Source organism: Bubalus bubalis, chromosome X, assembly GCF_019923935.1.
Source record: "Bubalus bubalis isolate 160015118507 breed Murrah chromosome X, NDDB_SH_1, whole genome shotgun sequence".
Classification (NCBI taxonomy): Eukaryota; Metazoa; Chordata; class Mammalia; order Artiodactyla; family Bovidae; genus Bubalus; species Bubalus bubalis.
In genome coordinates this window covers 135,342,458-135,359,892 of record NC_059181.1, presented here as the reverse complement: position 1 = coordinate 135,359,892, position 17,435 = coordinate 135,342,458, and the positions used below count along the sequence as shown (strand labels likewise).

General features: G+C 36.5%; 1 protein-coding gene across 3 annotated transcripts in view; it reads left to right on the top strand.

Moving 5' to 3' along the window:
- LOC123331720 overlaps positions 1 to 17,435 on the top strand; it is a 114,704-nt gene that overhangs the window by 83,971 nt on the left and 13,298 nt on the right. The window contains exon 2 of one of the 3 annotated variants that reach the window (XM_045164392.1): positions 11,507 to 11,560. The exons of 1 other annotated variant lie outside the window; for it this stretch is intronic. In XM_045164392.1, coding sequence (XP_045020327.1) covers positions 11,507 to 11,537 — 31 coding nt within the window. In that variant the 3' untranslated portion in view covers positions 11,538 to 11,560. Of the gene's footprint in view, positions 1 to 11,506; positions 11,561 to 13,789; positions 14,009 to 17,435 lie in introns of those variants that run through there. One more of the 3 variants, XR_006640605.1, reaches the window with a different exon arrangement.

Genomic DNA, 17,435 nt, shown 5'->3' with positions numbered 1-17,435 from the left:
TGTTACACAGATGTTATTCTGTGAATTACAGTTTCTTCTCTCCTTTGCTCAATGAGACATCAGTCCTTTGCTTGAGTTTCCCCTCTCTCAGCCAGAGTCAAATAAATGCCCTGAGGCAGAAAATCAGGACAATAGAAAGGCTCATCTCATTTGTTTTGATTTTCTCATGGATCATAGTCATGCACTGTTTTCAAATGCCTGAAAAATATTTGCTGCTTATATTTTTGTCAATTTACTAGTATAACTATTTATGTGTAAGTTATTGATGATCTCAAGTAGAAGTACCTGATTAAAAAATCATGGAAGATTATTTAAAATTACTTTCATTTGAAGTAACAGTTTTAAAGCAAATAGATTATAGACTCCTTCATTTATATCAAGGTAGGTCCGTCTAGTCAAGGCTATGGTTTTTCCTGTAGTCATGTATGGATGTGAGAGTTGAACTATAAAAGAAGCTGAGTGGCAAAGAATTGATGCTTTTGAACTGTGGTGTTGGAGAAGACTCTTGAGAGACCCTTGGACTGCAAGGAGATTGAACCAGTCTATCCTAAAGGAAATCAGTCCTGAATGTTCATTGGAAGGACTGATGTTGAAGCTGAAGCTCCAATACTTTGGCCACTTGATGCGAAGAGCTGACTCATTTGAAAAGACCCTGATGCTGGGAAAGATCGAAGGCGAGAGAAGAAGGGGACGACAGAGGATGAGATGGTTGGATGGCATCACCAACTCAATGGACATGAGTTTGAGTGAACTCCGGGAGTTGATGATGGACAGGGAGGCCTGGTGTGCTGCAGTCCATGGGGTCGCAAAGAGTTGGACATGATTGAGCGACTGAACTGAACTGATCTACTATCAGAACATAGTGTTTTTACATATAAATTGAAAATTATATCAAAGGACTCTGAATTATAAAAAGGTCACAGTTTGACAGCAAACAAAGCTCTAATAATGTACATATACAGTTACAACCAAAAATTCCAACTTCATCTGCAGAGATTTACCTCCAATGGTAGGATGCTTACAAGTTTGAACTTTTAAAAAAGCATTAAGTATTATTATATAGTATGAAAAATTGGCTTCATTCTCTTGGATTGCCTCTGAAAGTTTTAATTATTCAATAATTTCTTAGAAAAACCAAAAAACTACCTTTGAAAGTTATGTTTTGCCCTGCAGTTCAAAATAAGTGATTAAAATAATATCTATTAGTGTTATTGCTTCATAAACCCAAAGTAAAAATGCAAACCACTCACTTGTGTCTGACTCTTTGCAACCCCATGGACTATATAGTCCATGGAATTCTCCATGCCAGAATACTGGAGTGGGTAACCACCCAAATGTTGGTATAATTCATATGATGCTGGTTTATTTAGTTTAAATTACTCTAAATCATAATTATTATAAAGTACCAGTTTGAGTGGCCCAGAAGCAGGCAAATTTGTGTTCATCATGTTTTATTATTCATAATGTAGTTTGTCAGTGCCATTAAAAATATGTGTTTTAATTATTACAGGTATCAGATAGGTATTCTGAAAATTAATAAAAGCATATCAGAAGATACTTTTAAGATTTTTAAAGTATATCTTAACTTTCAAGGACTACCTCTTCTCCTTCATTTTTCAGTCATGCAACATTTATTTAATGAGTGGAAACTATGAGTCAGACATTTTTCTAGGTTTTGAGGATATAACAGTGAAGAACAACTATCCTTTGCATGCATACAGCTTATATTTTAGCAGGGAAACAGATGATATACAAATTATACATTATGAAAGTGTTAACTGCTAAGATGGAAATAAAGCAGAGTAACAATAATATGACTATATGTATAGAACATCTATATTATAGTACAAATGTGGGTCATGTTGGCAGTTCAATTTTCAACAAAAAATTCATTTGCTTCAATTGATTTCCTCTTATCTATTTAATACAGTTGTTGTTGCCTGTTAGTAGGACATTATGTGCTTGGATTTCATAAATATGTGCAGACTGTATGGTTACATTTTTTCAGTGTTCCTTAATATGTCTTATAAAAATACTTTTCTCAGAATCACAAAAAATATTTACACAGTGAATAATTTTTGTCTGCCATAGATTGCAAGTTGGAACGTTACTAATACATTTGCATGACTTTTTCCCTCTATAAACAGATTCAGTCTTTGCTTTAAGGCAGAGTTGTCAAATTGCTAAGAAAAACCTTCAAAAATGAGAAGAAGAGAGAGAGACAGGTGAGGGGAAGTATTGTATTTTCCCCCTTTCCATTCCTAAACGTTTTATTTTCTTAAGAGAGGGATGGAAGGGAGAAGGAGGGAAGAGAACATGAATGTGGAGGAGAGTGAAGGAGAAGAGCGTTAGGAGGGTTTGTGTATGTGTGAGAGACAGAATTTATAAAGTATTTTTAAACCTAGGAATTCCACATATAAGAAAGAATACAAAGCACTATGAAACAGGAAATTTGACCAAAAGAATGACTACTATGTGAAACTGGTCAGAGATAGGAACCATCATCCTTCAAGGTTAAGGGTATCCAGGAGCATATAGGTCCCATAAATGTCAGTTTTTGGCCTGAGAGTCAGAGCAGGGGTAGACAACAGCAAAAGGAGTTAGACAAGGCCAGTTAAAGCAAATCGTAAGGAATATCTGAAAGAAATTACATCATATAATAATAAACACATACATACAAATTTATCTTTAAAAGATGATTAGGATTTGAAAAGATGGAGAGAAAAGGAGATTATTCTATTTATTTATTTATTTGGCTGTGTTGGGTCTTAGTTGTGGCATGCAGGATCTTTGTTGCTTTATGTGGGATCTTTCCTTGAAGTGCAGAGATTCTCTACTTGTGGCACATGGCCCATAGCATCTGCTTCTCATTTATGGAAAAGATATGGACGTGGTATTTTTAAAGGGATTCCACTGATCTAAAGATTATTCTGTTGAGTAGTAGCACTGTACTACTACTAATAATTCTTCCAAGCAATGAACATAGGATGGCTTTCTATTTATTTATCTTCTTTAGTTTATTTCAGTAATGTTTTGTTGTTTTGAGTATATATGTCTTCAACATCCTGACGAGTCTGGCTCTTGCCCAATAGCCTTTGTGTGAGTTTTGATGACCAACCATAGTAATTACATAGGTTTTATTGGGCAGTTTTCATGGGGAGAATGCTGCCCTCCCCACACCAGACTTCATGCACAGCCAGTGAATTAATCTGAGGGAAATTGCAGTCAAAGACTCAAGTCCATCTGGCCTGTGATAGTGGTCTTCGCATATTTGCATTCCCTGGCAAGTGTCCTCATTCCTAGGTGTATCTTTATCTGAGGCCAGTGGCTGAGGTTTCTATATGTATCTCTATCAAGATCTCCTTATCAGGGAAAGAGTAGAAAACCTTAAAGACACTTTTCCTTATTCTAACTCAGTACTCAGAATGTTTTTACTGCTACCCATCCTTCTCTTCCTTCCCATGGCCATTGGTTCCACAAAACTGAAGGATGCTTTTGTGCCATGGTCCCTCAAGAATGGGATCACACCTTTGTCTTTGCTGGGCCACCTGAGCCTTGATGAGTGTGCCATTCCATGGGGAAGAAAGAGTCAGGGGAAATTCAGTGTTTTATTAGACTAGGTTCTTGTTCCATCACAACGTGAGATTTCACTGTTAACTTTCATTTCAGCTATTGCTTTATATGGCTACTCTGAAAACTGACAGATCAATTCTTTCCATCTCAGCTGAGCTCCTAACACCTCCTTGTTTAAAAGTATTCAAGTATTTTATTATTTTCAATGCTATTGTAAATGGATTCATCTCCTTAACTTTACGTTTGAATTATTCAGTGCTCTTCTACAGAAATACAACTCATATTTAGATGTGGATTCTGTGCCATGCAAATTTGCTGAACTTGTTTATTAGCTCTCCTAATTTTTGTGTTTTTAGGATTTTCTACATGTAAGATCATTGCATCTGTGAATAGAGGTACATTCAGTCCTTTCTTTTAGCCTATATATATTTCATTTCTTCCATAATTTTTATGGTTAGACTTCTACTATGTTGTTAAAGTGGTGAGAACAGGCGTCCATGACTGATGCTGCTGCTGCTGTTGCTAAGTTGCTTCAGTCATGGTCGACTCTGTGCAACCCCATAGATGGCAGCCCACCAGGCTCCCCATCCCTCGGATTCTCCAGGCAAGAACACTGGAGTGGGTTGCCATTTCCTTCTCCAATGCATCAAAGTGAAAAGTGAAAGTGAAGTCGCTCAGTCATGTCTGACTCATAGCGACCCCATGGACTGCAGCCCACCGGGCTCCTCTGTCCATGAGATTTTCCCAGGCAAGGGGACTGGAGTGGGTTGCCATTGCCTTCTCCGTCCATGTCTTATAATGGATCTTAATTATTTCATTACAGTGATGTTAACTGAGTGTTCATAGATGCTGTTTATCATGTTAAAGAAGTTTCTTTTTAATTCTAGTTAAAAGGATTTTCTTTATCAAAAGGAATGTTGGATTTTTGTCAAGTGCTTTTTCTGTCTCTATCGAGATATGTTTCTGAGTGTATTCTGGTTATTAATTGATTCTTGTTATTAATCGATTAATTGATTATTCTGGTGTATTAATTGATTTTCATATATTTAATCAATCTTGTATTCTTGGGATAAATTCTACTTGATCCCGGTGCTTAATTCTTTTATATATTGCTAGGTTTGGTTTGTTAGTATATTGTTGGTGAATTTTGCATCTATATAAGACATTAGTCTTTTGTTGTACTTTCTTTTGGTATTTGTGTGTAATTTTGGTATCAGCGTAATTACAACCTCATAGTAAGAGCTGGCAAGTATTCACTTTTTAATTCCTGGAAAGTTTCATGAAGAATTAGCATATACTCTTCTGTGAATGTTTGGTAGAAATTATAAATGTAATGATATAGGCGTGGGCTTTTCTATATTGGAAGATTTTTGTTACTTGAATCTCTCTACTTTTTACTGGTCTATTCAGATTTTCTATTTTTGAGTCAGTTTTGGTAGTTTGCATGTTTAGTTTTTCCTTTTGATCTAGGTTGTCTCTATTAACATACAAATATTTATAATGTTACCTTGTAATCCATTTTGTTAATTCAGTAGTAACATTCATACCTTCGTTCCATTAATTTTAGTAATGCCATACTTTTCCATTTTTCTTTTTCACTTTATCTAATGGTTTATTAATGTTGGCAATCTTTTAAAAAATCTAATCTTTGGTTGTTTTGATTATCTCTGCTGTTTATTATTTTTTATTTGAATTATCTACATTCTAGTACTTTTTGTTTCCATCCTTCTGCTTGCTTTGTTTAGTTTGCTGTTTTTGTAGCACCTAATAAAGGTTAAATTTGTTTATTATGGTGAAAAGCACGTAACAAAATTTATCATCTTAACGATTTTTAAGTTCAGTAGCATTGTATATTCATATTGTTGTGAAACATCTCCAGAAAATTTTCATATAGCAAATCTTAAATTGTATACTCAGTGAAAAAAAACTCCCCTCAAACCCTGGTGAGCATCATTCTACTTTCTATGAATTTCACTACTTCAGATACCTCATTAAACTGTAATCATGCAGTATTTATATTTTGGTTGAAAGCTGGGTATTTTGACTATGATAATCTGGCACTTCTGGAAATCAGATTTTCCTCTCTTCTCTAGTTTGTTGTTGATGCTTGTTGCAGTCGTGTTTTGTTTTGTTCTGTGATTTTATGAACAAATTTCATAAATTCTAGATTGTTTGTTTTATCTTACTACTGAAGCCCCTTTTCCATTAGTGGTGAGCTGATTACTGAACAGAGATTTTCTAAATGTCTCGAGCTTGACTCTGCATGAGTGTTGAGGCATACTTTAAGTGCTCAGCAAGGAGTTTACAATTCTGTCTTAACCATCAATTCATATTTGCACAAGCCCTGAAGTTTACCAATAGGTAGGTGCTTAGAACCTTCTCACATATGAGCATGTACCCAGCCCTGGGCATACATATGACCTTTTAGACTTCCAGGAATATGTGAAACCTTTCAAAGTCCTTAATTCCAAAGCCTCTCTTTTCCCTAGCTTTATTGCTCAAGATTTTGGCTAGTTTTTGTCCACACTGGTATTAGTTAACTCAAGAAGTAACAGCTAATACATTTGCTTTTAAATATTTTTGACAAATGTCTCCTCCCCCTTGGTAGCTGCTTTGGCCATTAAAAAGTTTTGTTAGGCACAATAAAGACAGGTCCTGTGATAGATACAGTCCTTCAGAGACCCATAAAATGAGTCAAAACTAACAATCACATTTTTTTTTTTTTGAGAATATGGTCCATTTTGGTCTCTCAGTATCCCTGTATAATTTTCCTTGTATAATCAGTACAGGGATTATACCTGTACTGATAATCCCAGCTATTGTCTTCGAGTCCATTGCCATACTGAAGAGATGGAGATGGTTACCAGGATGAGTCAAAATACCATGAAGTTCTTTTTTTTTAAATCGAGTTTTTAATTGGAGGAAAATTGCTCTCCAAATAAGACATAAATATGGCCAGTAAACACATGAAAAGATGCTCAACATCACCCAAATGCAAATTACAACAACAGTGTGGTTACCTCACACCAATCAAAAAGGCCATCATCAAAAAATCTATAAACAATAAATGCTGGAGAGGATGTGGAGAAAAGGGAACCCTCCTGCACTGTTGGTGAGAAGGCAAATTGATACAGCCACTATGGAAAACAGTATGAAGATTCCTTTAAAAACTAGGAATAAAACTGCATATGATCCCACAATCCCACTACTGGACATATACTCTGAGAACACCATGAAATTCTTTTGCTAAGATTCAGCTATATTTTCTTAAGTGTTCACCTCTGTGCTAAAAGTTTTGGTTTAGAATCTACAGTTCCAAAAAAGTTTGGTTTAAAAGTCTACAGATCCAAAAAAATTTGATAGTTTTGTCACTTTATTTGCGGAAGGATGTAGACTTTCAGATTTTGATCATTTGCCATTTTTGCTGCTGTCATTTAAAAAATAGACTATGTGTGTCTTTAGTAAAATGCTGTGTGTATATATATATGTGTGTGTGTGAGTGTGTATATATACATCTTTTGACACTTGTTTCTTTTACCATCTAATATTTTCTGGCTCATATATTTTTGATAAATTCCTCAGTTTCTAGTCTGCTGATAATACTATTCCTCATGCTATAGTGCTGTTACCAATTTATTAATTTTTCATGCCTCATTATTATTACGAAGCATTTTGGAGAAAGTGTATGCTCAGTCCACTATCTTGAACTGATCACCTAATGCTATTGAACATGGTGGCAATATACAGAATATAACAAATAATAGAAGAAATTAGAGACATCCTTTTATTAGTACTAGATTAAGTACTGTTTTAGTATAGTAAAAGCCCTTTTATTATTTGTTTACTTTTTATTATTCCCAGACATTTTTTAAATGAGGGAAATGTGCTGTTTTTAATCAAATACCTATTCAGTATTTAATATCTGACCATATGTTTGTCCATTTTCTTCCTTGATCTAATGAAGTGAAGGATTATATAATACTATTTTTAACACCTCAGTTTGTACTAGTCAGTGTTGTAGTATTTCTTTCAATTTCTTTCGATATTTATTTTTCTGGGGCTTACTTTGAGATTTTGGCGTTTATAAGTTGAGATTGTTTTGAAATTAACTTTTTAAAAAAGTGATCACTAAAAAATTTTATTGTGTTAGGATAGGTTTATACAATACTTTGGATATCTATTAAGTAGAATAAAAGAGATCAGTGGCATTACTGTGAAGGGCAGGGGGCCTTGAAAACTAAGGGTGGAGCTCATATGCCATGTTTTAACTACCTCAAAATTTGTTTTTTTAATACGTTAAAAAATGAAACATTGAAAAATAAGTAACATGAATTGAAATAACCTGCTCTTTTGAAACTTTGGAAGCACCCATGTTTTAAAAAGTTTGTCAAATGCATTGAGCCTAATTTCATCATTTTAAAAAAGTGTTCTAGGCTATTCATTTATTCAGGCTTTCTAATCTTTGCCTATTTGCATTTTCATGGGAAATGTTCGATATAGATTAGCATATATTTACACATCTTATTATTCTTTTAAAAAATGCCATTTCTGTTTTGCTTGATTTCATAGTCATTTTGTGTAATATTTAGATTTTCTCTACCTTTCAAAAGATTTTTTTATTGAAATAACACAGGTGTATAACATTATGTAAGTTTCATGTATACAACATATATATTGCTACTTATATATACCCTACAGTGTGCTCACCACCAAAAACATTTCCATCATCTATCACCCTACAGTTGACACCCTTTATCCACTTATCCAACACTCATCCTACCCCTTTCCTTCTGATACCCATTACTCTGTTCTCTATATCTACATGTTTATTTTTGTTTGGTTTCTTCATTTATTTTTTGTTTGGTTTTATATTCCACTTATGGAGTGAAACCATATCGTATTTTTCTTTCTCTGTCTCACTTATTTCACTTAGCATCATATACTCAAGGTCCATCAATGTTAGGATTTTGTTTTGATTTTATTGTTTTGAAAAGAAAAAAAAAGAATCATCTCTTAATTTTTAGTATGCTTAATTGTTGCAATGGAGAATAGGGTAGATGTCAGAAAAGGGGATTGTTCCCAAAAGAAGCAAATTTTTCTTTGAAAAGGTAAAAAGAATGATCTCACAACACAGATGGTATATAAAATATTGTTGTTTATTGTAGTAAGTCTGTGGGATCTTAGTTTCCTGACCAGGGATTAAACCCATGCCTATTGCAGTATGGAAGCATGGTGCCTTAACCATTGGGACCTTCAGGGAATTCTCAAGTTATTTTTTAAAGAATAGTCGACTTTCAGTGTTATTAACTTCTGCTATACAGCAAAGTGATTCAGCTTTTTATATTTTGCATGTGTATATATATACATATTGTTTAGTCGCTAAGTTGTGTCCGACTCTTGTGAGTCTATGGACTGTAGCCTGTCAGGCTCCTCTGTCTGTGGAATTTCCCAAGCAAGAAGACTGGAGTGGGTTGCCATTTATTCCTTCTCTAGGGAATCACTACTTATTAGAAAAACGCAAATCAAAACTTTTTATATTCTTTTCCATTATAGTTTATTACAGAATATTGAATATAGTTCTCTGTGCTATATGGTAGGACCTTGTTTATCCATTCTATATACAATAGTTTGCATCCACTAAACCCAAACTCCCAAACCATGTGTCCCCCACCCCCACACCTTGGTACTTATGCTGAATGAAGTCAGACAGAGAAGGACAAATATCACATATTTCTCATAATGGAATCCTTTAAAAAATGGTAGACTTGAACTTATTTACAAAACAAAAATGTAGTCATAGATGTAGACACCAAACTTACGGTTACTAGGGGGAAAAGGAGGGGTAGGGATAAATTGGGATTGACATATGTATACTACTATATATAACTAATAAGAACCTACTGTATAGCAAAGGAATCTCTACTCAATACTCTATAACATCCTATATGAGAAAATCTTAAAAAGAGTGAATATATATATATAACTGATTCACTTTACAGCAGAAAGTAACACAGCATATCATTGTTAATTAGCTATACTCCAGTACACATTTTTAAATTAAAAACAAAATAAGATTAGGGACTTCCCTGATGGTCCAGTGGTTAAGAGTCTGCCCTGCTTTGCAAGGGATGAGGGTTGATCCCTGGTCTGGGAACTGAGATCCCACATGCTGCAGAGCGACTAAGGCTGCACACTGCAACTACAAGCCCCTGTGCCACAACTAGACAGTCCATGCACCACAGTGAAAGATCTTGCATGATGCAGTGAAGGCCTCATGTGCTGCTGCTAAGATCCTACACAGCTAAATAAGTAAATATTTTAAAAAATTTTCTCTCTGTCACCTAACCACACGGGGTAGATGTTAGATTGCCAACTACTTAGTAGTGGCATATGCAGAGATGGTTTCTTTAGAAGAGCTGGGTCATTTTCTTGGGGAGTGATGCATTACAACATTATTCCTGGCTATTTCATGTAACAACAGTGTTTAAGAAATCTGAGCACTCTAATGGTTCTAATTCATATTAAATAATTATCATCATCCTATCTGGATTGCTGTAAGATTGTGAACTAGGCTGAGAAACACAGGCAATTTCTCATTCTAATTACTTTGTAAAGAATGCGGAAAAGGACTCATGATTATTTGGCTTGGGAATTAACAAATAATGCAGATTGCTTTGATATGCCATTTTCCTTTGTGACTGATTTCTTTCTCATTAAAATGTAATAATGCTAATGCAATGAGCAATTTAAGGAACTGCACTTAAAATATTTCATTTAGTACTCAAAATTTTTACTTCATATTAAAATTTTCAAAATGTAGTTGAAAAACTTCTAGCACAGTAAACAAGTGATAAAAATCACCCAAATAAACGATTTTTACTTAGGAGGTTCTGTTAATTAACTGTGAAGACAAATTTTCTCTTTGATTTACCAAGAAATTCCCATGTGACCATTGTGCTCTTGATCAAAGTATATGGATCACTTATGAACAAGGTGACCCCCTTCTCTTCTGTTTGAATCCGTGCATGTATATCATTGTGGAAAACCACGGAGTAGACCTCATTATTTAGTGGTTCTCACAGCTATTCTTATTCTAGTTAAATGAGTTACTGGCTCTCAAAAGAAGATACAGTATTATGTAGTTGTTTCTAAGGCAATATGCCAGTTCACTCCTTGAACTCTACATAGAAGAGAGTTAATAATAATTATTGGCTCAGTGGTAAAGATTCTGCCTGCAATGCAGAAGACTCAGGTTCAATCCCTGGGTCAGGAAGATTCCCTAGAGGAGGACATAGCAACCCACTCCAGTATTCTTGCCTGGAGAATCCCATGGATAGAAGAGCCTGGTGGGGTACAGTCCATAGGGTCACACAAAGTCAGACACGATTGAAGCAACTAGCGTACACAATAATTTTCTACACCAGCAACTTTATTTCTAAAGAAAATCAGTCATTACAATTTCCTAGACTCAGTAATTTGCCAAGTAACTGGTTCCAACCAGCAGCCTCCAGAAAAATTTAATATCTAGATTTACTAATAAATCTTGAAAACATCAAAAGCTAAAGCCAGGAACACCACTAGTTGAATGTTCTTGTTACAATACAGATTCTAGAATCCAAGCACCTTAGAATCATATCCCAGCTTCACAACTATGTAACCTTAGGCAATGACCTTGTTTCTCTGAGTTTCCTTATTGGAAAAATAGGATAATATCAATCAAATAATTATCTCAAGGATTGAATCCAAATATTTCTTTAAAATGTATAACATTATAGCATAAAATGAATCTTCCACAAATGATAACATGGCTGCTGCCACTGATGGTGCAGTTTGGCAGTTTTTTATAATGCTTTTGGGTATTTAATAAAGACTCAACAGGAATGTTTATATCAGTTTTATTTCTAATACTCTGATTCTGAATATCTATCAACAGATGGTTGACCCAATTGTGTTATCTCCATTGAATACAATAGATACTCCTTATCAATAAAAGGGAACCAACTACTAATAGAAATAGTAATATGGATGAATCGATGAAATACTACATACCACGCACTGCTTGAAGTGAGTGTTTGTCACACAGGCATATCTGACTCTTTGCAACCCCATGGACTGTAGCCTGCAAGGCTCCTCTGTCCGTGGGATTCTCCAGGTAAGAATACTGGATTGGGTAGCCATTCCCTTCTCCAGGGGAACTTCCTGACCCAGGGATCGAACCTGGGTCTCCTGCGTTGCGGGCAGATTCTTTATCTTCTGAGCCATCACGGAGTTCCACCATGCACTGCTTACTTATTATTGTGCAATTCTACAAGCAGATAACTACAAATAATTCCCAACCTAATCCAGCCATTTTATCAATACCTAGGCTTCCTCTCTCTCTCTCTCTATATATATATATACACACACACATATATATATATATATATATATATATATACACACACATATATACATACATACATGTAAATGCTTCTTATATGTTGATGGTAATTTCCAATTTTCCAGTTGTTAAAGGTAAAAGTAGTGTCCCTCAATATCTGTTGAGACATGATATCCTTCCTTCTAGATATCTGACACATTTAATTATCCTATGCATTTCCTTTCTCTTTTATCACTCTCTATGTATTATCTCAGCCATCAACTGTTAAGCATGCTTGTATCTCTCCCACCATAATTACAATCAAGCACATAAAATATTTCATCAATCCCATTTGTCTGCCTAAATTTTATCTTTTTCAGATTTCTGAAACAAGTGCCTTTTTTTAAGTGCACTGTGTACACTAGAGTCAATAGACTCAACAAAGTCAAAATCAGTTTATATACACACATATTCAAGTATAAATATATAATTATAGTGTAATATATATTATAGATATCTATATCTCTAGATATCTGTGATATATGTATGGCTTACAATGTGTCACAGGTGTAAAGAATCCACCTGCCAAGCAGGAGCCATGGGTTCAATCCCTGGGTCAGGAAGATCGCTGGAGAAGGGAATGGCAACCCACTCCCAGTATTAGCAACCCAACTTTCCAGTATTCTTGCCTGGAACATCCCATGGACAGAGGAGCCTGGCAGGCTACAGTTATGGGATCACAAGGAGTCAGGCACAACTGGGCATCTGAGCATACATGAATGAGAAATATATATACTCAGATTATTTTTTTGGCATGCTAGAGACCCAGAAGAGCTGATTGTGTAATTCCAGTACAAATTTAAATAGGAGAGCTGATGCTCTGTGGTGGATTCATTTTGATATTTGGCAAAACTAATACAGTTATGTAAAGTTTAAAAATAAAATAAAATTAAAAAAAAAAAATTCTAGTTTGAAAGTCAGCAGGATTTTTCAGTTCTAGACTGAAGGCACAAAAGATCCATGTCTCAGCACAGGCATGATGGGATCACTCTTACTCAGCTTTTGTGTCCTATTGAGATCTTTAGTTGGTTGGATGAGGCTCACACACATTAGGGAGGGCAATGTGCTTTACTAACTCTACTAATTCAGTGTTAATCTCATTCAGAAATAACCTCAGAAGGATTTCCCTTCTGCTCCAGTGGTTAGGAATCAACACTTTGACTATTGTAGCCCAGGTTTGATCACTGGTTGGGGAACTAAGATCCTGCAAGCCCCATGACATGGCCAAATATATATATATATATATATATATCTCCAAATACATATATATATATATCTCCAAATATATTTATATATATATATATATATATATATATATATCCTCAGAGACAAACACAGAATATTATTATTTGAGCAAATGTATGGGTACCCTGTGGCCTAGTCAAGTTGACACATACAATTAACCATGGCAAATTTAACCCTTGTCAATATGGCACCTATTCAGAACCTTAAACCATACTTAATCTCTATGCAAAAGACAAATACAAGGTAATACTTTAACCTAATATGATATAACTTATCTTGAGTATAACTGAAAACATATAAAATCTTTCACAAATAGGGGAGGTAAAGTTACTGAGTGATGGTTACTCATGTCCTTGATATCCTGTTACTTAAATAACTATAAATATTATGATAAAATCTACATATTATGTGTAACATAAGAAGATAAAAGAGAGAAAACAATTGCTAGATAGATAAGGATACACACACAAGTGTCCTAACAAAATAAGAAGAAGTGAAGATTTTAACTGTCAGATTTTAACTGTCATGGCTATTTTCTCCTTATTTTTCCAGTGTCCATTATGTATTCCCTATGCTTCTAGCAAGCCCTTCACCTGGTCATAGGCTTTACTGGTGGCTCAGACTGTAAAGAATCTGCCTGCAATGCAGAAGAATTGGGTTTGATCCCTGGGTTTGGAAAGATCTCCTCGAGAAGGGAATGGCAACTCACTTCAGTATTCTTGCCTGGAGAATCACAAGGACGGAGGAGCCTGGCAGGCTATAGTCTATAGGGTAAGTCAGACACAACTGAGCAACTAACACTTTAATTTTCACCTAGCCATGGTTCTTTACTTAGGGGAGGGAGCCAAACCATAATTCCAAGAGATTCTGGGTATTAGTAGTTCTGCCTGTATTGGGTTATTATAGTTTTTTTATTGACATTAATCACAAGGCATGGTGACACTAAGAAATACTCTAAGATCTCCCATATTCAGACATATTCTTCCTTGCCTTTGTTGTGGAGTAGTAGTCCATTTTCCCCTTGGTAGTCAGAAAGGATCACCCCAGCTAGCAGTTACTCCCTCCTTTTCCTGTTCATTCAGACACATAGGGAGACAAAAATGACCAGGTGGTATTCTTAACTTTCATTTCAATGGGGACACTGTTGTTTCTCCTGGTGGAAACATTCCTCCCTTGGGAGCTAAGAACTCTAGGCCAGCAGAGCATAAAGTCACAAGAAGCAAAGATTTTGATGTGATACTGGGGCTCACTTTGTTATTGAGAAAAGCAAGTTACTAGGTGAAATAAATGCTAGAAGTTCATCCCAATCAGAAAATTTCCTTTCACTACTATCCTTCAGGAAAGCACTATAGCTGCCCTCTTACAGGCGATGCCTGTGTATCATGTGGACACATCTATAAATCAGGCCCAAGTCTTCTCTTCCTTAGTCCACTGACCATTGGAAACACCTCCATGAGACCAAGAAGCAGGCAGAGAGAGAGAGAGAAGGTAGTATAGCAGAAATGGGGTCCTAGAAGCATTTGAAACACTTCTTCATGTAACTTATTTGTGCCTTGATGACCTGCCTAGCTTGACTTATATATAGGATTTCCACCTGATGAAGGAGTGTTCATGTGCATGCCCAAATTTACAGTGCAGTGAGTCAAATAACACCCAGTTCAGATGGGCAGCTCAGGTTATCCGGTAACTTAGTGGCCAATGACCAAGTATTCATTTTCTACTAAAGCCCTGTAGCAGGCCCATAACTTTCTCCTCAAAAGGGAAGTAATTATCCACAGAAAATGGTGGCATTTGCTCCAAAATTCAAGGAATCTTCTCTGCAGTTCACCTATAGTAGCCTACTAGAGGCTCCTAACAGCCTCCCTGTCTTCCACTGACACTTCAAGCACCATTGGACCTGAGGGATCATATTGCAAAAGTGCAAAACAGCTTGCACAGCAGCCTGGACCTGTTGCAAAACCTTCTTTTATTCAGAGCCGCACAAAAATATAGTAGCTTTTAGGGTGGAGAGTGAAAAATTTGGCTTAAAAGCTCAACATTCAGGAAACGAAGATCATGGCATCCGGTCCCATCACTTCATGGGAAATAGATGGGGAAACAGTGGAAACAGTGTCAGACTTTATTTTGGGGGGCTCCAAAATCACTGCAGATGGTGACTGCAGCCATGAAATTAAAAGACGCTTGCTCCTTGGAAGGAAAGTTATGACCAACCTAGATAGCATATTGAAAAGCAGAGACATTACTTTGCCAACAAAGGTCTGTCTAGTCAAGGCTATCGTTTTTCCTGTGGTCATGTATGGATGTGAGAGTTGGACTGTGAAGAAGGCTGAGCGCTGAAGAATTGATGCTTTTGAAGTGTAGTGTTGGAGAAGATTCTTGAGAGTCCCTTGGACTGCAAGGTGATCCAACCAGTCCATTCTGAAGGAGATCAGCCCTGGGATTTCTTTGGAAGGAATGATGCTGATGCTGAAACTCCAGTATTTTGGCCACCTCACGTGAAGAGTTGACTCATTGGAAAAGCCTCTGATGCTGGGAGGGATTGGGGGCAGGAGGAGAAGGGGACAACAGAGGATGAGATGGCTGGATGGCATCACTGACTCGATGGACGTGAGTCTGAGTGATCTCCGGGAGTTGGTGATGGACAGGGAGGCCTGGCATGCTGCGATTCATGGGGTTGCAAAGAGTCAGACACGACTGAGCGACTGAACTGATTTGAACTGAATAAGTTAGAAAAACACTCCAATCAGGACTTTCTTCTCCAAAATCCAAAGAGGTCCATTAGGCATTGCACCTCATTTTTGGTTGTAGGAGAGTCAGATATAACAACTTATCCTTCTTGACATGCTCCACATCACCGGATTCCTAGAAATTTTACTGAGGTAGAAAGACTGAATTTTGTGGGATTAAACCTTACCTTCTGACACACAAATGTTTGAACAGTAAGATTAGAATAGTTCTTCTTGGTTGCTCATTGGGTCCCATCAGCATAATGTCATTGATGTAATGGACCAGTGTTACATCTTGGGGAAAGGAAAGGCATTCAATATCCCTGTGAACTAAATTATGACATATGGCTGGATAGTTGATATACCCCTGCATTAGGACAGAGAAGATACATCTCTGGCCTTGCCAGTTGTATGCAAACTACTTGTGCTGATCTTTATTGACAGGGATGGATAAAAATGCATTTGCCAGATCAGTAGCTGCATACAAGGTTCCAGGGGATATGATAAATTGCTCAAACAATGAAACCACATCTGGTACAGAGGCTGCAGTTGGAGTCACCACCCAGTTAAGCTTAAAATAATCTGTTGTCATTTTCTAAGATCAGCTCTCTTCTGCACAGGATAATTAAGCAGGTATAATGGGGATGTGGTAGGAATCAGCACTTCTTATCTTTCAAGTCCTTGATTGTTGCACCAACTTCTTCAGTCCTTTCAGGAGTGCAGCATTGCTTTTCATTATTATTTTGCTGCATAGAGGCAGTTCTAATGGCTCCCATTGGGCCTTTCCTACTATAACATCCCTCACTGCACAGGTCAGGGAACCAATATGGGGATTATTCCAGCTACTGAAGTTTTCTATTCCAATTCTGCATTCCAGAACAGGATGAGTTCAGGGATCACTGAGCCCACCAAAAGATGAAATGAGGTAAAATTATTTTACCTCCATAAACCCCTACTCTTTGGTGGACCACAGTGACATTTCAGGTCTCCTGAGGTTAAGACTCTGTTTTATGATTTAAGTTAGACTTTTGCTTACTTGATCTAGAACTTTTATGACTATAAGATCAAGTAATAATTGAGTAGCCTTCCTAACAGGTCTACAGAAGTCATGATCAACTAGCCAGTGTCATGGGTCTGTGAAAATCAGATGATTGTTTGCTGCTTTGACTCAACTGTCCAGTATGGTAACCACACCATCTTGCCTTTAGTGGTTAAGTGTCACCACATGACACTGTCACCCTGGGATCTTAGTACTCCCATTGCACTTAGGTTTCCCAATTCACTGATTGCATTTCCCACTGAAAGGTCTGGCCTACAGAGAAGACCACAGGACTTTTCAAGGATACTGGGCTCCCCTCCCAAGTTTCTTTCTTAGTCATGGTGAAAGGTATGCCTTTTAGACCCTCCCACTGTAGATGAGTAGTTCTTATATGACAAATCCATTCTAACATTTCAATATCCCTATGCCTTTG